The sequence below is a fragment of the Canis lupus genome, chromosome 29 (genome assembly GCF_003254725.2).
Source record: "Canis lupus dingo isolate Sandy chromosome 29, ASM325472v2, whole genome shotgun sequence".
Classification (NCBI taxonomy): Eukaryota; Metazoa; Chordata; class Mammalia; order Carnivora; family Canidae; genus Canis; species Canis lupus.
In genome coordinates this window covers 38,889,114-38,915,196 of record NC_064271.1, presented here as the reverse complement: position 1 = coordinate 38,915,196, position 26,083 = coordinate 38,889,114, and the positions used below count along the sequence as shown (strand labels likewise).

The 26,083-nt window shown below is 38.4% G+C and overlaps 1 protein-coding gene across 11 annotated transcripts in view; it reads right to left on the bottom strand.

The window, feature by feature from the left end:
- Positions 1-14,872, bottom strand: part of TMEM67 (transmembrane protein 67) — a 75,026-nt gene extending 60,154 nt beyond the window's left edge. For all 11 annotated transcript variants that reach the window (XR_007407062.1, XR_007407061.1, XR_007407064.1 and 8 more), the window contains exons 1-6: positions 14,637-14,872; positions 12,764-12,852; positions 10,329-10,422; positions 3,414-3,513; positions 1,439-1,508; positions 1,271-1,345 (exon numbers count right to left, since the gene is read on the bottom strand). Coding sequence is in view for 5 of the 11 variants with exons in the window: in XM_049103862.1 (XP_048959819.1) it covers positions 1,271-1,345; positions 1,439-1,508; positions 3,414-3,513; positions 10,329-10,422; positions 12,764-12,852; positions 14,637-14,847 (639 nt within the window). In the remaining 6 variants the exon portion in view is untranslated. The remainder of the gene's footprint in view (positions 1-1,270; positions 1,346-1,438; positions 1,509-3,413; positions 3,514-10,328; positions 10,423-12,763; positions 12,853-14,636) is intronic.
- Positions 14,873-26,083: the final 11,211 nt, after the last annotated feature.

The following is a 26,083-nucleotide window of genomic DNA, read 5'->3' as shown; positions in this document are numbered from 1 at the left end:
ATGTCCTGATTATGAGGAAAAACTGGATGGACCCAGGTCAAGAGTCATCCGATAGACTGTAAGTAAGACCTGTAACCTTCAAAGTTGTGGAGTTCATGAAAGGCAGGAAAAGACTAAGGACTTATTCCAGATGAGACTGAAAGAGATGGGAGCTCTAAATGACTGATCTGACACCAAAGAGGGAGAAGAGATCTGCTGGTCCTTTTGGCAAAATTTTTTTAAAAAGGAAAACACACGAAAAAAATGAAAATAAAGGCCTACAAGTTTGACACTGGTATACAGAAGGTCACTATCACCTGGGGAGGAACACTCCAAATGATATGCATCTTATTGCTAAGGAACCAATTTTTGGGTGATCTCAGAGCTCCCTATTTATACCTCTTAGTATTTATTTTGTTGTTTTGCAAATATTTGGTACTTGCCTACTATCACACCCACAAGACAATACTGGAGAATTCTTGCTTTATTCATCGAGAGCCTAGATTCTATGTTCATCATGGCTATCCTCCAACCCCTCCTAATCATTCTCACTGATCTAAGGACAATTTGAGCAATCAGATCCCAGCCAGTCCACCCCAAGCTCTACTGGCCTACTGAGTATTTTCAATGCTCATTAACTAATTCCTAGTCATCTAACTCCTATTCTCTTGGATTTGTGATCTCTTCAGTTCCAATTCAACCTCTTTCTTCCCATTTGACATAGAAGACACTGTCAGACCAGCATGTGTTGCAGAGGCTCTAACCCTAGGCCTCCGTGCTGTCATCTACAAAAGAAGGAATCTGGCCAGATATGAATAACCCTCATTTCTCCAGTGATTACCATGTGCAGGCACTGTGAGGTTAAGTATTATTACTATGTTCAATATACAGACAATAAAACTAAAGTTTAGATATATTAAGTAAGTCCAAGGATATAAAACTAGTAACTGGCAAATCCAGGGTTCAAGACTAGACTCTCTGGTGCTCTTAACACATAATGCTGCCTTCTTTCTAGGATCTGTAAAAGAACTTCCCAGCTTAAGCATTTGGTGGTTCACTCAAAAAGGATGAGCCAAGGTAGAGAATAACTGTACTTATAAATAATAATGCTAAGTGGTTAAAATTTCTTAGATTGATAATTTGTTTTAAAATGACTTACACAAAAAAATAAAAAATAAAAAAAAAAAAATAAAATGACTTACACAAAACTGTTTCTCATTTTAGTCCCAGATTGATGACCAAAGGCAGTAACGCAATAAAAATGCAACAAAAAAAACTGAAACATACTCACAAGATCTCCATAACGGGCAGATGAAATTACACGTGAAGGAAAATTCCCTGTGCTGCTGAAACATAATCCCCCTGTCTTCATAAATTAAAAAAAAAAAAAAAAAGTTTATGGAAAGGTATAAGCAACTTAATTTTAAAATATATACTTCATTAATTTGATGAGCCTTACTAAAATGTTCGGTGTTGAACATGCACAAGTCCTGCTGGTATTGATGAATGTTGGTTCACATCGGACACATCTGTCAACATAACAAAAAAAAATTTTAAATGTTAATGAATTATGCTAGACTTAATTCCATCAAACAGCTGTCTTTCTAAATGCTGAATAGATTAGATTAGAATAGATTCATTTAGCTAAGTAATTACTTGCAATAAAGTAAACACACTAAAAATACTAACATTGATTGGTTTTCTACCATTCCTTGTATTACAAGGTATAAATAAATAAAATTAACCAATAATAGGAGAGTATTCTTTAGAAACTATATGAAATGTACATAACAAGTAATATTGAATAGCAGATATGGTAAGCCACTCAATTAAGAGCCCAACAAACTCATAGAAATGAAATCCAATCTGTTCATATGCAGTTATATCAAATCTACTTTCCTTGGCTCTGTCACACAGTCTCCTTTGACTGTCACAAAGCAAAAAGAAGATATGTGTATCTATCCCTTCATTAAACTTATAATAAACACTTTTAAAGTCTATTCATTTTCCTTATTTATTTTAGGAAAATATAGCTTTCATTAATGCATGATATACAGGGAGGGAGAGCATCCGCCAGAGTAGTGGGGACACTGATGGGTTTGTAGTATTCATTACTCTTAAGATAGAGCAGGTGAAAGGGGATGGGACATGGCATAGTCTTAGTCCCATAGTCCTAGTCCCATAGTCCTAGTGTGAGGACTAGGGACATAGTCCTAGGCGTGAAGCAGAACTGGAAGGGAAGGCCTGGGGATGTAGTCAGCCTAAGAGAAGTAGTGACCCAATACTAAATATCCTCAGAAACTACTCAAGGATTTTTTTTTTTAATTTTTATTTATTTATGATAGTCACACACACAGAGAGAGAGAGAGAGAAAGAGGCAGAGACACAGAGAGAGAGAGAGGCAGAGGGAGAAGCAGGCTCCATGCACCGGGAGCCCGATGTGGGATTCGATCCCGGGTTTCCAGGATCGCGCCCTGAGCCAAAGGCAGGCGCTAAACCGCTGCACCACCCAGGGATCCCTACTCAAGGATTTTCTATTTTAAACTTGGGAACTGAAGAGAAAACTGTGCTTAGAGGGAAGTCATCATGTAGCCCTTTAAAAAAAATTTGAAGAAGTTGAAATAGGGATATTATGCTTGAGTTAGAGAGGCAGGGGTGTGTGTGTGTACGTGGTGTGCATGCAAGCATGCAAGAAGGGGAGACAAGTAGTGATAGAGAATAGGGCTATAAATCAGGCTTCTTTTGGGTTACTATAATTATCATTTATTAATTTTTTATAGAACTTTATTACAAAGCACAGTTCCTAGCACATAGTATGCTGTGAATAGATGTTAATATTTATATACTATATATATTCTAGATCATACAAATTACATGACAACAACAAACAAAAACAGCTACCTTTTACGGAGCCTTTACTCTAAAGTACTAGGCTAAGAATTCACATATTGATTTCTAAGCTGTGATAAAAGCCTATGAAGTGGGTGGAGAATCTCCATTTTAAAGACAAGACTGACTTACTAAGCTTGCCAAGGTCAAACAACTGATAAGAGAATGGGCCAACGCACTCTAATCAGTCTCATTCTCTGAGCTTCAGTTTCTTTATATGTTAATGTCTACTTCTATCCTTAAGGTTATTGTGAGGAGAAGTGATATCACAGGAAGTATTTAAAAACGCAGATTTGAGGGGCACCTGGGTGGCTCAGTCAGTTAAGCACCTGCCTTCGGCTCACGTCATAATCTTGGAGTCCCTGGATCGAGCCCTGTATCAGGCTCCCTGCTCAGTGGGGAGTCTGGTTCTCCCTCTGCCCCTCACCCTGCTGGTGTTCTCTCTCTCTTGCTCTCTCTAATAAATAAAATCTTCAAATAAAAGGGTACAAATTCCATACAAATGTAAGATGGTATTTAAAGTCAGCACTCGGCACACTGCTTACCTGTTTCCTAAAGTATTTGCTACTGTGAAAGAGTTTTCATTTTCATCACAGAGCTTACAAGTTGCTTGAGACAACAACGTTCCATTAACATCTCTTTCCACTAAACAATCAGAAACAAAATTAAGATGTAACTCAAAGTCAACATTAATCTTCTATATACTTTGTGAAGCCCACTTGTAATTATTATCCTAATAATTTTCAAAATATCCGATTTGCAGAAGAAGCATGTTAAACATCACCATAAAAAAGTATTGAAAAGTGAAGACTTCCTCATTCCCACATAAAAAAAATACAAAAACTGATTTTCTGGGATCCCTTGGTGGCTCAGCAGTTTAGACCCTGCCTTTGGCCCAGGGTGTGATCCTGGAGTCCTGGGATCGAGTCCCACTTTGGGTTCCCTGCATGGAGTCTCCCTCTCTCTCTCTCTCATGAATAAATAAATAAAATCCTAAAAAAAAAAAATAAAGAATAAAAAAATAAAGGAAGAATAAAAAAAAAAGCAACTAATTTTCCAAATCATAAGTATTTTCTTCAAGTTTTTGTTTTTGGTTTTTTTTTTTTTTTTTTTACTTCTTACCTGTCTGTTTCTGTTACAGCGAGTATATAGAGACAAGTAATTTCATAGACAGCTGACATATTTCTACAACTTAGACGGTTTTTGGTAGCTCCTATTAAAATTTTAAATTCACATACTTTTCAACACTACAATTTCATTTTTAGATACCTAACTTACAGAAATATTGGTACATGTATATACGGATATTTACTGAAGCATTCCTTGTTAGAAAACAACCTAAAAATTTACAATAGCAGGGATCCCTGGGTAGCGCAGCGGTTTGGCGCCTGCCTTTGGCCCAGGGCGTGATCCTGGAGACCCGGGATCGAATCCCACGTTGGGCTCCCGGTGCATGGAGCCTGCTTCTCCCTCTGCCTGTGCTCTGCCTCTCTCTCTCTCTCTCTGTTACTATCATAAATAAATAAAAATTCAAAAAAAAAATAAAATAAAAAATAAAAAAAAATTTACAATAGCAAAATGATGGTATATTCAACCTATGAAATACTATGAAATACTATGGAGTAGATTAAGAAGAATGAGGTAATCCAACAGATCATACTGGTAACTGGAGAAAGTATGCTGTAGAACAATATTTTTGGTATGAAACATTTATATAAAAATACCAGCTATATTTCCTGTGGGTATAGTGTATATTTTAAAAACAAGAAAAAAAGGTTCTAGAACATATCTAGAACACACATGCAAACATGTATGTGCACGCACATCAAAATGATAACAATTACTCTGAGGCTACGGGAATTAACAGAGAACCAGCATTGGGAAAATTGGTCAAAGACCATTAGTCCCAATCATAATATTATCAATAATGTTTTATCCATAATGTTTTTTTACAAGATGTTAAAAATGATTTTAACTGAAGTAAAGGTGAATGACTTGTTTCTCCTACAGTCATTCCTGTCTTAGTAAATGGCAATTCCATTGGACCATTTACTCAGGCCCCAAGCCTTAAGAGTATCGTTTCTTTTTACATTGCACATTAAAAACAATGAAATTAAAATTAAAAAATAAATCTGCAAATCTTGTTAGCTCTTTCTTCAAAATATATCCAGAAACTGAGTTATTCTCTCTACCTCCACAACTCTACCCCAGGCCAAGGGCCATCATCTATCACCTGGACTTTAACAACAGCTTCCTAATTGGAGCCCTGGCTCTATGCTTTAGGCAGAAACCATGTGTGATAATTTTAATCCCCTGAAAACCTTCCGGTGGCCTTGCATCTCACTTGGGGTAATTTCTAAGGTCACTATCATAGCCTACAAGGCCTTCTGTGGTCTGCACACAATCACCTCAACTTTCCAGACCCATCTGCTTGTTTTCCTCCTTCTTTGCTTCAGCCATATCGGTGTATCTGCTGCTCCTTGAACATGCTCGGTACGCTCCCACCTCAGGATCTTTGTACTTGCTCTTCCCTCTGCCTAGCATGAGTACCCTAGTCATCTCTATAGCTCTGTCCCTCACTTCCTTCAAATCTTCCCTCAGATATTACCTTTCAAAAGAGGTCTTCCACAATCATCCATGTAAAATAACACTTGTTCTCTCTCCCTTGTCCTGCTTCATTTGTCTTCATAGCACTTAGCATCACCTGGCATATACTGTTCATTTTTGAGATTCATTATTGTCTTCCTCTTGCCACTAGAACCTAAGTTTGATTCACTGCTCAATCAAAGGCAGTACCCAATAAACATATTTTAATTGGAAAAAATTTAAATCGAAAGGTTTCATATAAAAATTGTATATTTTTGGCATCTTTTAAAAATTTTTTCCTATTTAAAAAAATAGGAAAATCTGATTTCATGGGACCCACGTTCTTACATGATGACAACAATCTGCTGGCATTGACTAGCTAATGCCTCTTAGCTTAACTGCCCTTCTGTTTAGTGAAGTTTTAAAAATTTATTTTAAAAATTATTTTAACTTTTTATCAACAAATATTTATGAATAAGTGAGCATGACAACATATAAATATTTTCAAGAACGTATAAAGACACACATACATAAAGCATTCTTGAAGAACACAAAAGAAACTTAATAGTGCTTACATTAGAGAACTAGGAATGAAAATAAGGGCAGAAGGGAAAGGGCTTAGTTTTTATATTTTTCTATACTATATATATTTCTAGCCATATAAACACATTAATTTTAAAAAGTAAAATTTTAAAGTTGAAAAATACATGCCTTTTTAAGCAATAAACCTATGTGTGCTCTTAGAGTACTCTCTCCAAAGTACACTGCAAATAAACACTCCAAAATATTTGTAATATTTTTATTTTTTTTTTATTTTTTTTTTTGTAATATTTTTAAAAACTTGGAAAGGATAGAAAATAAATAATTAACTACCTTAGGGTAGCTTCTGGGAAATGAAACAGATGAGAAGTGTAGACTTTCATTTCTCATTTTGTAGCCTCATGATTTGATATTTTTAATGATATATACTTACTGCATTTATTTTTAAAAAACTATTTACCTGATTATCTGAGCTTTTCTTCCTATGCCAGAAATGGCAAGAGTTGAAAGAGCTTATGCCAGAAGATGTACCTTCTTTCTGTCCACTCTCCCCTAGTAGGCCTTCTTGCAAATCCACAGAACAAATTAACAGCAAAAGTTCAAGATGGCTCTAAGGAGCTCACACAGAGAATTTTGAGTATGTAATAGTAGCCTCTAAAATAGTGAAACACTGGGGCGCCTGGGTGGCTCAGTGGGTTAAGCATCTGCCTTCAGTTCAGGCAATGATCCTGGAGTTCCAAGACGGAGCCCCATAGCAGGATCCCCTGCTCAGCAGGGAGTCTGCTTCTCCCTCTCCCTCTGCCCCTCCTCCAGCTCGTGCTCTGTCGATCTCACCCTTGCTCACTCTGTCTCTCAAGTAAATAAATAAAATCTTTTTAAAAAATAAAATAGTGAAATACTGTTTTCACAGCGGTCACCCAACCTTAAGGGGTCACTCAGTGTCAGAGCCCTTGCCTGATCCCCCTGGCATCTAGCCTCCGTTCTTAGCAATTCATTAAAACTGCAACCTCTGACTGTCACGAGTCATTTCAGAACTCGGTCACAGCATTTGAATCTATGAACCTCATCATCTTCATCTCCACTTAGAAATCCCAAAGATATTTTTGACTTTCCTTTTTCCTCATCCCCATATTCCTTCACTCATCTCATCTATTATCATCCTTTCGATGTTTCTGGCGTCTACTCCTGTGGGTATAATGTGTTCTAACTCTGGTTCAGGCCCTTGTCGCTGCCTGTCTACAGTACTGCAGCAGCCTCTTCACACTCTCCCTACTTCCGGCCTCCACTCCTTAACCATCAACTTCATGAGGGCAGGGACTGCATTCCTGTTCACGGTCTTTTTTTCACTGTCTTACCCTCCATGCTCCTGGACAATGGCCAGGCCACAGTAGGAGCTCAACAAAAGGCCTATGCCCATAGAACATGCTACCATTCAAGACTCCCATAATCTCGACCAACGAACCTTTAAACTCACTACACTGTTATTCCCATAATCCCTTTATATTCCACCTAGATGTTTATACTTATAATAATACCTCTGTTCACTCTTCCTTCTGCCTAGAATGTTCTCTTTCTTGCTTCCTTTTGAAATCCCATTAATCATTCAAGGCCCCACTATTATACTGCCATGCTAACTTTCCCAAATAACCCTGGCTGAAGTGAGTTCTTCCTTCCATTTATTGTCTAGAATGTTCATTTCATGATTTAATATATGTGTTCCTGTGAAAATATTTTGTTGCTATCTTATTCTGCAAATTACTTTTCCATTTGCATATCCTGCCTTCTAACTAGATTTTAAATAACTTGATGGCAGGGATTTTTCTTTAAAAATTCAATTTTTGAATAAATAATATATACGTAGAATATGAAAATAAAAGGCACAGAAAAATTTAAAGTGAGAATTCAGTCTCTTTCCCACCCTTTTCCCCCAGATAGCCAGTTCTCCACACTGGAGGCAATACTGCTCTTAGCTCCTTGTGAATTCTTCCAGAATAAAGCTGCGTAAGCACCTATGAATTTATTATTTTTAGAAAGCATAAATGGTAGCTCACCAGAAAAAGAAAACAGTACAAATAGGAGGTATTCAAATATTTGTGGGTGAGTAAATATGAACTTTTCTATAGCTTGTTTTTTTATTTAATGTATTTGTTTCTATAGTAATACTTAGAGAACTGCATTATTTTTCTGTATAATAATTATATTTTTCTGTATCCTACACCATTGCATGGATGTATGACAGTTTGACTAATATCTTACCGGACTTTGACATTCTTTACAATATTTTGTCTTGGGACTAATGTTGCAATAAGAAGCCATGCATATACTTCTTCAGACATGTATTTCCCTACACTAGAACGGAAATTCCTATATGAGGGCTACTTGGGTGATGATCTGCATTTGATAAATAACTGTAAAGCTGCTCTCCACAGAGATTGCACCAATTTATAATTCCCCAGCAATATACAATAACTATTTCCCTTTCATGCAACCTTAAGTTGGGTGCAAACATTATCAAAGTTCAAAAATGTTGATAATAAAATCTGGTAGGTTAAAAATAACATTTTAATTAATATTATTCTTACTCTAAGGTTCAGCTTGTTTCTCACATTTAGCATTTTTTTCTTTCTGAAGCTTATTCATAATTTTGGGCCATTTTCTTAAATTCAGCTTTTCCTCTTGCTCTTATTTATTCATAACAGTTTTATATAGGGATGCCTGGGTGGCTCAGTGGTTGAGCATCTGCCTTCAGCTCAGGGCGTGATCCCGTGGTCCTGGGATTGAGTGCCACATTGGGCTCCCTTCTGCCTCTGTCTTTCTCTGTGTCTCTCATGAATAAATAAAATATTTTTTAAAAAAAGAAGTTTTATGTATATTGCAGAACTTAGACCTCTGTTGATTGTATGCACTATAAATTTTTCTCTAGTTTGGTGTTTTCCTAGTATTGTTTATAATTTCTTTATGTGATATTAGAATTCGTATTTAGTAAAATTAACCAATGTTTCCTTGTATAAATTCTAGGTTTCTCCTCATACGTAGGCCTATTCCACATTAAGACTAAAAAAATTTTTCCTATTTTTTACTGATCCTTTATAGATTCATATTTAATAATTAAATAATTGATTGACCTGAAATTCATTTGTCTTTAAGGAATAAGTTAGAAACCCAACTTAGCATTTTCCAAGGTTCCCCAGTATCATTACTAATCAGTTTTTTCTCCACTGACATAAAATACCACATTTATCACATATCACATTCCAATTGAGATTGGATCTATTTGATTCTCTACTTTAAGCTTTTTCATAATTGTCTTGGTTTTTCACACTTTTTCCAGATAAATTGTGGAATTAGTTGTGTAGTCTCTAAAACAGACAAACAATATCCTAGTAGAATTTATTAGAGTTCCGTTAAATGGACAGACTGGCATTGGGGAGCAGACATCTTTATAGTAATTTCATTTTCCCCTCCTAGAACATGGTATGTATTCATGAAAGACACAGATAGACTGAGAGAGAGAGAGAGGCAGAGACACAGGCAGAGGGAGAAACAGGCTCCATATAAGGAGCCCGATGTGGGACTCGATCCCAGGACTCCAGGATGACGCCCTGGGCTGAAGGTGGCGTTAAACCGCTGAGCCACCCGGGCTGCCCTGTATTTCACTTATTAAAGCCAACTTTTGTATCCTACAGGAGCATTCTAAAGGTTTCTTCAATTGATTTATTTTATACATGTTAGGCACTTTTTTTTGTTGCTACTCTAGATGAGATCTTTTCTTCATATATTCTGAAGAATTGTTGTTTAGATAGAAGAAGGCTAATTTTTGGAAAATAATTTTGTATCAAAAACCTTAATTGTTTATAATAATTTTCAGTAATTCCCTTGGGTTTCTAAACATATAATCCAGTCATTAAAAATTAATTTTTAAATGATTTTTACCTCTTTTTTAATTACTCTACCTCCTATTTCTTTCACTTATCTAAGTGCACAGTTTACATCTTTATCTGGATCCTGACATTAATAGAAATGCTTATCATTTCTCCCTATTTGGCATCATGTAGGCTTTTGAGTTGAAACATATATACTTTATCACATTATTTTAAGGAAGTATCCATCTAATCATATAAAGACTTTTTTTTAAAAAAAATTAAAAAAAAAAAGACTTTTTTTTAACCAATTAGGGCTTTTTATTCTCTTCCTAATGCCTGCTGTTGTCTTAAATATCATTAAATTTTGGACAACAAAATACTCTTCACCAAGCAATTTCAATTAATCTTCTTATCAAAAACAGCCTAAGTGAAGATTCATTACTACTTTTTCATAAAGAATCTACTTCTTACCTAAAACATGGCCAGTGGGACAGTGACATTTTCCTTCTGCAGTTAAACCACCTGGGCAAGAAATGCAATTCCAGCCATCTTCAGTAATACCTCTCTGAAATGAAATGAAATGAAATGAAATAGAATAAAATCTATCCTTTTTTAATTTTCTCCTTAATTGGTGATGTAAATTCAAAAAGTATTACATCACACACACAACATCACCACAATAGTATATAATTAATAGTCAATACTCAAATAAATCATGCACATAGGAGCCACATAAAAAAAATTTCCTGGATAGCCAAACTATGCTTACATTCCAAAATGAAGTTATACAATATCACTATGTACTAACTACTGTTAACTCTGGGCAACAGTGCTGCTTCTTTATGATTTTCAGTTCAAATGAGTCCTTACTTTCAAAGTAATACTTTCATTCAGCTTTCCAATTTAAAAGATAAAACAAAATTCAACAGGATTTAATCAACAGATTAGCCAATTAATAGTTTAGTTTTACCTATTATAACATATTCTAATTTTTATAACCCAAATACATCCATTAACTTTTAAAAATTAAGCTATGATTTCAAATGGGTGAATTTTATGGTCTATGACTATGTAAATAAAGTGGTTAAATTATAAAGATATTTCTATTAATTGTACTAACAAAGGTTTTTGATAAAATATGACATTCAAATTGGGATTATCGGGACTCCTCAGTGGCTCAGGATAAATAAATAAATAAAATAATAAATAAATTTTATAAATAGTATAAAAATAAATAAAAATTATTATAATAAATAAATAAAAATTTATTCATGAGAGACACAGAGAGAGAGAGAGAGAGGCAGAGACACAGGCAGAGGGAAGCAGGCTCCATGTAGGGAGCCCAACGTGGGACTCGATCCTGGGTCTCCAGGATCACACCCCAAGCTGAAGGTAGACACTCAACCACTGAGCCACCCAGGCTGCCCAAATAAAAGCTTTTTTTTTTTTTTTTAAGATTTTATTTATTTATTCATGACAGACACACACACTCACACAGAGAGAGGGAGAGAGAGAGGGAGAGAGAGAGAGGCAGAGACACAGGCAGAGGGAGAAGCAGGCTCCATGCAGGAAGCCTGATGTGGGACTCCATCCCGGGTCTCCAGGATCACACCCCGGGCGGAAGGCGGTGCTAAACCGCTGAGCCATCAGGGCTGCCCCCAAATAAAAGCTTTAAAAAAAAAAAAAATTGGGATTATATAGTAACCAAAATGAATAAAAACCAAATGGCAGTAACAAAACAATACCACAAGTTATTTTTATTTTTAGTTGAAAAGACTGCATATATCAAGAAATGGTCCTATATTTGGTACTACATTATATAGAACTATTTTAAAATTAGGATTATTTTGTAATTTCACTGAAAAATAAATTTGCTTTGCAGCCATTTCATACTAGCAGCTTTTTATCATTGATAATTCAGGGATGGTCACTATTTCTAAACATATAAAGTAAGTATTAAAGTGATAAACTTACAAGTTGAATCAAATTGCCATAAATTAGTATAATTGGTAAATTATACTATTGATAGTAATTAATTTAATGGTAATTATTAAATTCCTAGATTCAAATTTTTTTATCCAGATAATGAGAAGAAACATTACTATAAAAGAACTGGCCCACAAAGACTTGTAATTATTGAAAATGATTGGAAAATATATTTCTGTTAATTATATAAGAATCATTATATATAGTACTAATTTACTAATTTTCAAAAAGTTATATGACTAACAGAGCAGCAACAGATACTATTTAACCTATTTAATGATACAATTGGCAACTCATGAACTGATCACACCTTATGTATCATTATGAACATATATTGTTATAAAACTATTGACACAGTAGTTCCAAGACACATAACTCAATCTGTACTAGTCTAAAAATACACATATCCCAACTTGCTCTTTGTATCATTTATCTATTTTTTTAAGACAGAGCTACTCTGTGAGAAAATATAAAGAACATAAAGACACATTTTCACAGCTTTGTGGCTTTTTAAATTTCAGATTTTAAAAACTCAGGCAATACATTTGTTTATTCCAAGCTTGTATAAAATTTCACTGATCTCCTAAAATTTATTCTAGTTAAAACAAAGTTAATTTAGTAATTTTAGAATTTGAGAACATATTAGAGTACAGCATTAAAACATAGTTTAAAAAATAAAGATATTCAAGTGGCGCCTCGGTGGCTCAGTCAGTTAAGCCACTGGCTCTTGATTTCAGCTCAGGTCAAGACCTCAGGGTCCTGGGACTGGGCCCAGTGCTCAGCAGGGAGTCTGCTCAAGGATTCTCTCTCCCTCTGCACATTCCCCCACTCTCTAAAATAAACAAATACAAATTTTAAAATAAAGACATTCAATCTACTACGTTTTACAGTAAAATTATTTCAAAATAAATACTTGATACCATGTTTTCTGGGCACTTTTTACAAATAATATCAGGTCCTCCATTATTAGAGATCATCTGAAATCCCGGCAGACACACACATGAAGTTCCTAAAAAGAAAAGAGCCAATTTTGACCTTGGTAAATAAAAATAAAACTCCAAGATGGGGAAATTTTCAATATTCTCAAGATCCTGGAAACCAGGGCAGCTGTTAGGAGCACATCTGGAAACGTACTATGTGGGCTCTAATCTTAACTCTGCTACTTAGCTGTGTGACCTTGAGCAAGTTACTGAACTCTGTGCCTAGGTTTCCATTTCACCAAAATGGGGACGATAACAGTACTTACCTCGTAGGGTTGGTATGAGTAGTAAATGAGTTATTATATGGAAAGGTCTTAGACTATGTATGGCACACAGTAGGTATTGTGCTTGCTACTTAAGTGCAAGCATCACTGAACTACTGGAGTACTGGACTTTAATTTTAATAATCAGAGTTTTCGTTAACCGTTATGGGAAACTGTACGGTTCTATTTCATCTGACCACATACATATATTCGATGATTTCCAAGTTACTTTGCCAAAACAAAACTTTATGAACTAAGTTATCTTGATTCAAATAAATTATTGTTTTCCTCTGGATAGATGGTAGACTAAGATGATCACTGCTCAACCTGCTGGATGGGTGAGGACCACAGTCCCTAAGGAGACATCAGGTGGAAACAGCACCCACCGAAATCTATGCAGCAGATGCATACGCTATCTGGGTTCCTAAGTATGAAGCCAACACCCTACACTTTAGGAGCCTGTGCAACGCTTTCTCGTTCGTATTTCCTCACCTGGGGAGCCTGACATCATGACTTACAGGAAGATATATCAGATTTGGAGATGGCAGAGGGTTGACATCGTGGGTGACCAAATCGAGATTGAAGACATCCTGGACCTCAGAATACGGTCTATTCTACTCTATGCCAATTCTGTTCCTTAGTAATATGGGAAAAGTCTTGTTCTGTGCAGCTTCTCCCCCTCTCTAGGGGGAGAACTAGGACCAAATGACACATGTTTCAAGAAAAAGAAATAAGCTTACTCTCAAGAGACTTCAAGAGCAATCAGTAATATTCAGTAACAAAAGGGACGACTCCTAAGGAAATCTACGTTAAGGACACACGATGTAGGGGAAATTACGCTGAGGGCAGAGAGACTCCGGTCCTCCCGAGCTGCGGTGTGGGTGACAGACAGGGTCATTACAACACCGGCTGGGCTTCAATTTCCTCGCCTGTAAAAGGAGAAGACTGGACCTCATCCTGGTTAGGGTCCTTCTAGCTCTAGGTTTGTGGCCTTTGAAATGCAAGATCAAAGCGCTAGCAAAGGGCCGCCTGGGTGTTGAGCATCTGCCTCGGGCTCAGGTCATGACCCCGTGGTCCCGGGTTCGAGTCCCGCGTCGGGCTCCCTGCGTGGAGCCTGCTTCTCCCTCGGCCTGGGTCTCTGCCTCTCTCTCTGTGTCTCTCATGAATAAATGAGTAAAATCTTTAAAAAATAAAATAAAAGCGCTAACAGATTTTATTATTAATTATTATTATTTATTATTGTATATGTTTTACTTGGAGTCCCGTTTGCAGACACGTAACCTCCCGCGCCCCTCCCTCCCCCGCCCCGCCCCCTCCCCGCCCCCCGCCGTCCCTCTCGCCCTGCAGGGCGCCTGCAGACAGACCCGTCCGCCGGGAAGCAGGGGATCCGCGCCCGAGGCCTGGGCTCACCCCCCCCCCCCGCCCCCGCACAAGCTGCGGTGCTCCGAGGACACCCCTCCCTCCCGCGCTGGCGGTTCCCTTTCCCCCAGACGTTTCTCCCCGAGGCCGGGGCGTCAGGGCCCCGCCTGGGCCCCGCCGGGCCGGCTCACCTCGGGCATCCCGCCGCTGGTTGGCCCCGCACGGGACACAGGACAGCGCGGAGATGTCGAAGCGCTGGCTGTGGCCGCACGACTCCGGCTGCACGAAGGGAAAGGAGAAGGTCTGGGCGTGCGGGGCCCGAGGGAGGACCGCCAGGAGGCACAAGCTCAGGACCCAGCGAGCCGCCATGGCCGCCCCGACCCCTCCGCTGCCCGTTGCCATGGTGCGGACGCCGGCGTCTGCGCACGCCCCGGCGCCCCATCGGCCCCCGCGGCGAGTCTGCAGAGCTGATTGGACAGCTCCGTCGGGCTTCCGGAAGTGCCTGCGGCCGCTGCCCCGTTGCCAGGGGAACCGCGCCGCCGCGGGAGGCGGGCTGGACCCGGAGGCTGGGCGGGCGATGGGAGGCGTGTTGCCCGCCCTGGGCCGCCACCTGTTCCCGGGACGCGACACCGGTTCCGGGGGTCGGTGAACGGGACCCCGCGGCAGTCTCTAATGGTATCACGCAGATTGAGAGGAAGTATTTTTTTCGTGGAGCTGTTGAATGACGTTTACACCAGAATTTATTCAGACCGGGCGATTTCGCGTTAAAGGAGACATTGCAGCAGTGCATGTGTCCTGAGAAGTGTGTCCGTTAAAAAAATAAAAATAAAGTTAAATAAAAAACAAATAAATTTTAAAAATAAAAATTAAGTTTAAAAAAACTTTTAAATTTTTTTTTAAAAATCAAAAATTTTAAAAATAAATAATTTTTAAAAGGTAGAAAAACAAAAAATAGAAATAAAAGGGTAGAAAAACAAAACAAAAAACACCCCCGTTGATTTGAAATGGGCAATGCTGGAAGATTGGCTTGAGCATTTCAAAAAGGTCTTTTCCGGGCAGACGTTTCATTGTGTTTCCAGTTTCCTCGTTTTGGATAAAGGAAATCCTGTATATAAAATGAGATCATCTTTACCCCGTTCGTGAATAAAGAAGAAACCTAATTTTTAACCAAACGTACGCACACGTGAATGTTGCCTTTCAAAAGCAAGCACCCCGGGAGGCCCATAAAATGTTCACCAAAACATTTTAGAATTAGCTTTAGAGGCAGTTTACAGATCATAGAAAATTGCATTTTTTTTCTTATATCTAAATCTCACTTCCGTTTTTGTTGGACTGTGTTTGTTTTATTTTGTTCTCACATCCCCCCGCTCTCCCAGTACAATCATCCGGCATAATTTTTAGCCATCTTATTCATCAGTCGCAGCTTGGAACAACTTTGGGCTTTCTCAAAAAACTCTTTTTTATTTTGTAATAAAAATGAGGATCTGACACTATTAAAGAAAATACACATACACACAATTCTTAATGCATGTGGAAAATGCATCTAAGTTAAGTTAGATGACTTTAACCATTAACTACCATCAGGCCTAGTATTTCTCATGTGGCCTTTTCCAAAAGACCAACATTCAGTCACTAATATCTATGATACAGGACACAGGAGAAGTACGTTCTGAAAACTTCCTTAAAGAGGAATTCTAAAAAAAGTTTTTGAGTGATTATGCATTGTTGGAGTGTCTGGTTGGTAGTGAAAATCACTCATCCGAATAAGATTTTTTTTTTTTTAAAAGCATGTGACTAGGGGCACCTGGGGGGCGCTCAGTGGTTGAGCATCCGCTTTTGGCTCACATCGTGATCCTGGGGTCCTGGGATCGAGTCCTTCCTCTGCCTGTGTCTCTGCCTCTCTGTGTCTCACATGAATAAATAAATACAATCTTTAAAATAATTTTAAAAACATGTGACTATACAAATGTTAATGGGGACTCAGAGAAGGTATGGTCAGAATAGTTGCGATTAATCTGCAAAAGCTTCATATGCTGATTTTTAATTCTAGTCTTCCTTAATGAAGTGCATAGGGTTAAATGGTCTGTGAGAGGGATTGGTGCAATAGTATTTTCTCATTGCATACTATGTGAGTAAAGCAATAAAAGAGCTCCCATTCATGATGGCTTTCCTTGTGTCCTACACTGTGCACTATACTAGGCTCTTGACAGCATTAATCTTAACTCTCATAATAATCCTTTGATGAAATATTGTCTCTTTTTGTAACCTTTAAGAACAACAAAAAAGGAACTGAGTATCAAGACAGTTACATTTTAGGAAGAGGTGGAACAGAGAATTTGTCTCCATCTGGTCAACTCCACAACCTATCATTTCAATTTATGAAGTGGCTTTTTTTGTTGAATAGACAGAGAAAAATTTTGGCACTTTCTACATGTAGGACAAACCTATTGCCTTTAGTTAAGGAGGTGATACTGCCACTGTATACTGCACACAGACAAGGTGATACTGCCACTGTATACCACAGACAATGGAACTTTGGTGGTATAAGACCTTTGGGCTCTGCACCTGGGAAGACTGTTCCAAGAAAGCTAAATAAAGAGCTTAGTTGTAGTGGAAGGATTCAAAATAGAAACAGGTTTGCCCTAACTATAGATACTGTAGGCTCATTTGTATAAACTGCTTACAAGGATAGCAGAAAGAATGTGAGCGGAAACTGTTACGCATAAATTGGGACCGTATCATCAGGGATATTTGTGCTGCAGGTAAATGGATCAGGTGGTGAAAGCCAGTTCACAGTGGCTTAAACAAAAACAAACACGAGGAGTCTGGAGATAGGTGGCCGCTGGTCTTCATTCAATGATGTCAGATAGTCTGCTCTGTAGTCTTCTCAGCCTTTCTCTCTTAGTTGTAGTGTGCTTGCCTTATGCCAGATATCAACATTCTGATTTAAGATACGAGAAAGAAAATGAGCTGAGCCAGAGATATATCCCATCTCCTAAAAACACAATCAAAGCAAACGCTTTGTCTGTGTCATGTATTATGCTAAACTTCTTACATGCATTATTTTAATCTTTTTAATAAACCCTATGAGTAGACAGTGCATTTATCAGGCTTAAAGACCTACTGAGTATCACCCAGCTAACGTGAAGGAATTATCCACAGATAAAAGCTTCTTACTGGGGAGGCCCAGGTGGCTCAGTGTTTGAGCATCTGCCTCAGGGCGTGATCCCTGGGTATTGGGATCGAGTCCCCGTCAGGCTCCCCACCAGGAACCTGCTTCTCCCTCTGCCTATGTCTCTGCCTCTCTCTCTGTGTCTATCATGAATAAATAAATAAAATCTTTAAAAAAAAAAAAAAGCTTGTTACCAAATACAGAAAAAAATTAAAGGTAGAAATTAAAGTTATAGGAATTATCTAATATGTTTGTGGGGGCTTGGACCATGAATAACAATGTAAATACTTAATATTAATTGCTTGTTTTCAGTGTGTCAGGTACTGCAATATCTCATTTAACAATATTGGGGCTATTATCACTTCTACTTTACAGATGAGAAAACCAGGAGTTAGAAAGCAATATTTAACTTCCTAAGGTCATAATCAGAGCACGATTCTAACTCTGGTAATTTGACTTGACCCTGATTCTTTACTGCTGCTCTTGAATCCCTGGCTGTGCTTTCCTAGCCATGAATAAAGAAAAGGGAAAGGTAAGTCAGCCCATCAGGGGGATTAATGAATTAAACTATTACAAAGAATGTGATGAACAAATGCAAAATGCAGAAATGGAGATTATGGTCAGAAAGGGGAATTAGGTCAAGATCTTACAGGCAGGGCTATTTTGTGTGGGAAGCCCTGTTCTCTAACCCAATCTTCAGATTCTTGGTGTTACTCTAGTTCCTACTAGAACTGCTGCATCAAATTCCATATGTTCTAAACTGAACTTGGCTTCCATGATGGAACACTTTCCCAGTTTTCTCCAGGTTATTCCTAGAGCAAACTTTCTGCTTATTCCTGCTCTTTGCTCTTTGTTGGCTGAACTTCCTTTACCTATTATATGGAGGATCCCTGAGGCTCATGTCTCTTCTCATACTTTGGTTTCTCTGTGGATGATATCAACCGTGTCCTTGACATCAGTGACCACTTTTGCAGATCACTCACGTATTTATATTTATCCAGGCCAAGTATCTTTTCTGAGCTCTGAAGAGTATTTCCACTGCTGGCTTGAAAACTTCATTTGGATGGAATAAAGCATCTTTAATTCAAGGTTCCAAAAACAACCCATGAATTCCATCACTTCTCTACCTCCCACCTTTTCTTCTTCCAGTGTCTTATATCTCAGTTAATGGCAACATTAACCCACCTGTAATATAGACCAAAAATCTAAGAGTCGCTTTTGATGCTTTCCTTTCCTTCATCTTCCCATTTCAGTCTAGACTTCTTGATTTTTTTATATTCTAATATCTCTTTATTTAATTGCCCACATATCTCTTGAATACTTTTACTTTACTTTTTTTAATAAAGATTTTATTATTTATTTATTCATGAAAGACACACAGAGAGGCAGAGACACAGGCAGAGGGAGAAGCAGGCTCCATGCAGAAAGCCCAATGTGGAACTCGATCCCTGGACTCCAGGATCATGCCCTGAGCCAAAGGCAAATGCTCAACTGTTGAGCCACCCAGGCGTCCCCACTTTTCTTAACTTCTACATCACTGTCACCCTAAAATGCTACCTACTCCCATGTGAATTATTGCAATAACCTATTTTAAACCTTAATTTGGGCAGCTCGGGTGGCTCAGCGGTTTAGTATCACCTTCAGCCCAGGTTGTGATCCTGGAGACCTGGGATAAGTCCCACGTCAGGCTCCCTGCATGGAGCCTGCTTCTCCCTCTGCCTATGTCTCTGCCCCTCTCTCTCATGCTCTGGGTCTCTCATGAATAAATAAATAAAATCCTAAAAAAAAAAAAGCCTTAAATTTTTAGGCATTATCAATTATTTTATTTTTTTATTGAGGTATAACTGAGATATATTAGTTTCAGGTATACAGCATGATTCAGTATTTGTATATATTGAGAAATGATCATAACAGTAAGTGTAGTTAACATCCATCACCATATAGTCACAAATTTTTTTCTTGTAATGAGAACTTTTAAGATTTAGTCTTAGCAACTTTCAAATATGCAATAGTCATTAACTATAGTCCACAGGCTGTATATTACATACCATGACTTATTTATTCTACAGCTGTTAAGTTTATACTTCTTGACCCTCTTCACCCATTTCACTCACCCATTTCACCCCCTCCCACCCCCCAAAAAACCACCAATCTGTTCTCTGTATCTGTTTGGGGATTTTTTGACATTTTATTTAAAGGTTCCACGAGTGAGACCATAAGGTATTTGTCTTTTTCTGTCAGACTTATTTCACTTAATGTAATGCCTCAAGGTCCATCCATGTTGTTGCAAGTGGCAAGATTGCATTCTTTATGACTGAATACTATTCCTGTAAGTGTTTATAATCACATTTTCTTTATCCATTCATCCATCAATGGGCCCTTATGCTGTTTCCATATCTTGGTTATTGTAAATAATGTTACAATGAGTGTAGGGTGCATGTATCTTTTTGAGTTACTGTTTTCATTTTCTTCAGATAAATAGAAATTCCAGTAGAATTCTTGGATCATATCATAGTCCTCTTTTGAATTTTTAAGGGGACCTCCATAGAGGTTTCCATAATGGCTGCACCAATTTAAATTCTCACCAACAACATCCATCAAAGGTTTCCTTTCCTCCATTTCTCCATATTCTTCTCAAAACTTGTTTTCTTTTTGATAATAACCAGTCTAACAGGTGTGAGGTAATATCTCACTGTGGTTTTTGGTTTGCATTTCACTGATGATGAGTGATGTTGAGTACCTTTCCTTGTACCTGTTGACCATTTGTATGTTTTCTTTGGAACCTTCTGCCCATTATTTAATCAAATTGTTTCTTTGCTATTGAGTTGTATTAGCTGTTTATATATTTTGGATGTTAACCCTTTATCAGATACACGATTTGCATGTGTTTTCTCCCATTCAGTAGTTTGCCTTTTCATTTTGTTGATGGTTTGCTTTGCTGTGCAGAGGGTTTTTAGTTTGATGTAGCCCCACTTATTTTTGCTTCAGTTGCCTCAGGCATCTATGTTTGTTTACTTAAGATGTGTTCATTCGAGAAAGGGAGAGTGGGCACACAGGAGTTGGGGGGGGGTGAGAGAGGGAGAAGCAAACAATTCCTCTGCTGAGCGGGAAGCCTGATGTGGGGCTCTATCCCAGGACCCTGAGATCATTACTTGAGCAAAAGGCTAACACTTAACACTTAGCCACCCAGGTGCCCCCCAGGCATCTATGTTGTCAAGCACTGTTATGTGGCCTCTAAAGTACATAAGCCAATAATGAAAAGACTACGCAATCTATTATTGGATCTCAAATTACGTGTATAGCATATTCTCTTTCTTGGTTTACCTCCTTTGGGTAAATATTAGCTTCCTGAGAAAATATCATAAGATGTAAGTTTTTGAGACCTGCATATCTGCAAATATCTTTATTCTTCCCTCACAGTTACATAATAGTTTACTTGGGTATGAAGTTCTACTTTGGAAATATTCCCTCAGAATTTTGAAGGCACTGCTTTTTCTTTTGGTTTCTAATGTTGCTGTTGAAAAAAATCTGCCATTTTGATTCTTAATCTTTTGGGTTTGAATTTGTTTTTTACTTTCTAGAAATCTTGAGAATGTTCATTTTTTTCTAAATTTTACAGTGATGTGTCTTGGGGTATTTCACTATCTTTTTTTTTTTTAAGATTTTATTTATTGGAGAGAGGGAGAGAAAGAGAGAAAGCATGTGCATGAGCAAGAGGGGGTGGGGGGCAGAAGGGGAGAATCCCTGCAGACTCCAGTGTGGCTCCATCTCACAACCCTGAGATCATGACCCTGAGGTCCTGACCTTAGCAGAAACCAAGAGTCAGACATGACTTAGCCACCAGGGGTATCTCATTGTCTTCTTTTATGTTGAACACTTGTTGGATTTTAATTGTTCCTCTGAATAGCTCTTATTTTTTCCTATTCTCTCTTCCTGGATACTCTATTTTCAGATATTGGACTTCCTGGACTGTTTTTATAATTTTCTTATATTTTTTTCCATTTTATTTTGTTTTGCTGTACTTTCTGGAAAATTTTCTAAGCTTTCTCTATCAAACATTACCTTGAGTTTTTCTTTCTTTTTTTTAAAAAAAATTTTATTTATTCATGATTTACATATATATATATAGAGAGAGAGAAAGAGAGCAGAGACACACACAGGCAGAGGGAGAAGCAGGCTCCATGCAGGGAGCCTGACATGGGACTCGATCCCAGGTCTCCAGGATCATGCCCTGGGCCAAAGGCAGGCACTGAACCACTGAGCCACCCAGGGATACGCTACCTTGAGATTTTCATTTCCACTATCATTAATTCAATTTCTAAGAGCTCTTTTTCATTTTCTGACTGTATCATTTATAATATCCTGGTATTCTTTCATGAATGCAATATTTTATCTGAGGACATTACTGATTGTGTTTTAAAGTTTTCTTCTGCCAATGCAATTTGTTTTTTCAAAGTTCTGTTTTGTGTGAGAGCATTTACTCATAAATCTGGTGCCCCTTTGTTATTTCTGTATACATGTATTGTATCTGTGTATATCTATGTAATGTATGGATACTAGAGGGGCACCCAGAAAAGCTACTAGAAAGTTCGACAAGAACAGGTGGGTCTTCTAGACTGGGTGACAATGTGTGGGGTGATTTAACTGGGCTGTTTCTTAGGGCATTCTCCCATGTTAGTATTTTTTCTTTCTTCTCTCTTGTTGTACTGATCGGATTCCTCAGAGAATGTAAGCCTGGATGCCAGGTTTAGTGGGGAAAGAAGATGGGAGTTTCATCATTCAGCTTCATCATTACATACTGCCTTTTTTTTTTATTTAATAGAACCCCTAATCTCATCTGTACCCATTGTCCCCTAGTCATACTCTCTCCAGAGAATAAACTTTCAACCTTCTGCTCTAGTGGGGGAGAGATAGGTTTCTTGGTACTGGAAAGGAGTCTTAAGTGCATGTCTTTAGTGCTTTACAAATTGATGTTCAACCAACTGTTTTCACCTCCTTCCCCCACAGAGGATACTGAGGATTTCTAAGGTTTTTAAGGACTTAATTTGGTGCATATCAGGTTGCTTCTTAGCTTTTCCCACTGTCCATTTGGGATCCAGCCTTCCTGTTTTCACAAAAGAAATTATCACCTATCCATCTGTTGTTTCATGCTTGCAAACTTTTATAGCTGTTGCCTCCTCTATTATCTTCATTTGTGTCCGTTCTTGCTTCTTTCCCAAGTTCCTTTTCTATTATTTTATTAGGATTTCTGGAAAGGGTGGAAGTAAATATCTGTGTTCAAACTGTTATCTTAAACTGGAAGTCAAAAAACCTGTTAACCTGTCCTCATACAGACACTCTTGCCAGCCTGCAATCCATTCTCCATACCTCAGCTGGAGTAATGTCTTGAAATGCAAGTCTAACATGTCACCTCTGCTTAAAATAGTTCGTTGGTTTTTTTCAGTGGGAAGCTCAAAGTCCTGAGCATGAACCGCAACTCCCAGCAGGGTCTGACTTCTTCCTGCACCCTTTCATTGTCCTGTGCACTCCTGTGCTAAGCCTGTGCACCTCTCTGTGCAGACCACCCCTGTTCCCACTCCCTCTCTGAAAATTCACATTTACTTCACTAACTCCCCCTTTACTTCCAGCTCATCTGTCACTTCTTTAACAAATTCCTCTTGCCTTTTGTAATCAGGCCAGTCTCCTATGAAATACTCTCACACTATCATGTATTTCCCTTTTATAGCTCTTGTCCCTGCTGTAAACTAACATTAGTTGAATTCTTTTGCTAGTTTTCCTGTCCTCTCCTGTATTTTATGATTTATGAGATTATGAGAGCAAGGACCATGTCCAATTTTGTTCACCATTGTCTTAGTACCTTGAGTTATGCATAATACATTGTCATTTAAAACACACATCGCAACGGAAAAGATTAAATCAAAACTTGCTTCATTCTCTAGTTTATTATCATCTTCCAAACTCTAAGGAGATCTCAATGCTATCTCCCCTCATTTCATCCCTGGGAAAGGCGAGAGGACCAATGTGGGTTGAGCCTGGAGTAGGCTTTAGCCAGTCAAAAGAGACAGATTTTTTTGTGTGTGTCCACAAAATTTTTTGTGTACTTTGCACAAGCAAAGTACCATGCACTAGTAACCAGTTTCAGGGGAGGACTCCAAACGTTCCTGCCCATTGCATCTTGGTTTTAGAGTCACTAAGGGAAATTCAATGCTGGACAGACATTGAATTCACTGGACAGACAAGATTTTACTTAGAGAAGAGACAGAGCAGGAGCAGTTTCAAAAGTGGTGTCAGTTCTGGCCAATGGGTCTCTCCTGGCCACTGACACAAGGCAATCGGCCTATGTGCCACACCCCTCTCATTCTGCAGTGGAAGCAACCTGGCCTTTCTCCTCAGAGGATGGATGTAACAGCGGGTTGACCAAGTGATATATAATATACATACTTTAAACAGAAACAAGTGTAGTTAGTGAGCCCACAATAAGGAGATATTCCCACATTGGGTGATAGGCCAGGCAGTGTGTGTGGCCTCTTTAATTCTTGGTAAGGAAGGGTTCCAGACTCAAGGCTCATTCTTATGCAGCTGAGTGGGGGCTGAAAGACTGCCTGCAGGAGACTGCCTCCCTCTTCCAACACAAAGTCTTCTAGATTCTTTAATTAATTTATTTTTTTTGGCTTTCTCCTTACATTCGGTCTTTGGAACTTCTCTTATCTTCTTTCGTTTTATGTACCTGGCATTGGATGGAACCCAGAGAAACAAAGCCTAAGCATGAGATAACATGCTTCATATGTGGTCCTACCTGTTCTACAATGGGTTCTACACCGAGATTTGGGGGGGGGGGGGTGTCAAAGCTTCAGCAGTAAAATACAGAGATTTTATCCAGTACTTTTTCTGCATGCCTCCTTTGTTAACGTATAACATCAATTAGAACATTCATGATCTCAGTCTCTTCCATCTTTCTGCCACAGAGATAAGACTCCCATTTATTTGTCCCAACTTATTCAATCAGTTGTGTACAGAGCCCCAACAATCCCTAGGGGTTTTGTAGGTATGCCTCCAAGGAGCACTGCAAGGGATAAATCAGAAAGGAGCATATGGGCCACCAGAGCAACAGGTAAGAGTTCATGTTATGTGATTTCCTTGGTGTTTTACCATGTGCTATATATAATATATAGTGGTCCGTGTGTGTGTGTGTGTGTGTGTGTGTGTGTGCTTTACCTACACAACAACCCTACTCTGTCATTGTCCTCTTCATTTGATAGGTGAAGAATTTAAGGCAAAATGATTCAGTGACTAATGTGAGACAGTTAGCAAGGTTCAGAACTATGGCATTCTGATCTCTGAGCCAGCCTTCTTGATTTCCAAGTTATATTGGAGTTTATTGTGTGTTAGGGACTGTGCTATGTGCTCTACAAGCACTGTATAATTTAGTCTTCAAAAATGGCCCCGAAAGGTGGATACTGTTATCATCACCCTACCAACTGAGAAGTTTAGGATAAGGAATTTGTTCACAGTCATGAAGGCAGAGCTGGGATTTAAACTTGAATTTGCCTGATTTAAGAGCCCAGTCTTAATCTCCATGTTCTACACGTCCTCCTGTGTATGATGGCTTGGGCCGCTCTCTTCTCCTATAGTACACGCTTCTTGAGGAAAAGGGACTGTAAATTCTTTACCTGTCTTTTAGGAGCCTTGGCAAGGTGCTTGACACATAGCCTGTGCTCATATGCCAGTTGAACTGAATGGAACTCAAGGGATGCAAAAGGAATAAGGGTCCTTGGGAGGTGAGAAGATCAAGGAACTCTTAAGTCCAAGTGATGAAAGGCTGTTCTTGTGGGTATTGAGGAGCTGGAAAGGGCAGCTAAAAACTGATACCAAAATCATTCAGAAGGGTAGGGAGTGAGATAGATGTGGTAAAAAGCTTGGAGAGGTTAAATGCCCAGGAGAGCCATAGAATGCTCATGGATAAGTGTGGTTACTATGTTTTAGGATATAGTCTTCTGTTTTTCTGTTCCAGAAATTTACTTTTCTTTCTGTTCTCTAAAATGATTAGGTTTCCATGTTGACATACTAAAGGTTCAAGAAACTATTCAATAACCAGAATACTAAGTAATTAAACCCAATTATCTTAGCTGGAGTTTTCTGTTTTTGATTGTAATGGTATTGTGCCTTGTAATTGTAATTGCCTGTGTCTTCACTAATGTGGTAAAAAACAACTGTTTTGCTGGGTGACATAAATGACTTCAACACTGTCAATGAAGTCTACAAACAGTATTTCAAGAGTAGTTTTCCTGCAAGAGCTGCTTACCAGGTTGCTGCTTTGTCCAAAGGAGGCCGTGTGGAGATTGAAGCAGTGGCTGTCCTAGGACCTCTCACCACAGCATCGCTATAAGTGGGCCCAGTGTTATTTTATCTGGAATCGTAACAATGTTTTTAAGTTTACATCTTAATTTTTCCGTTGACGTTGGAAAG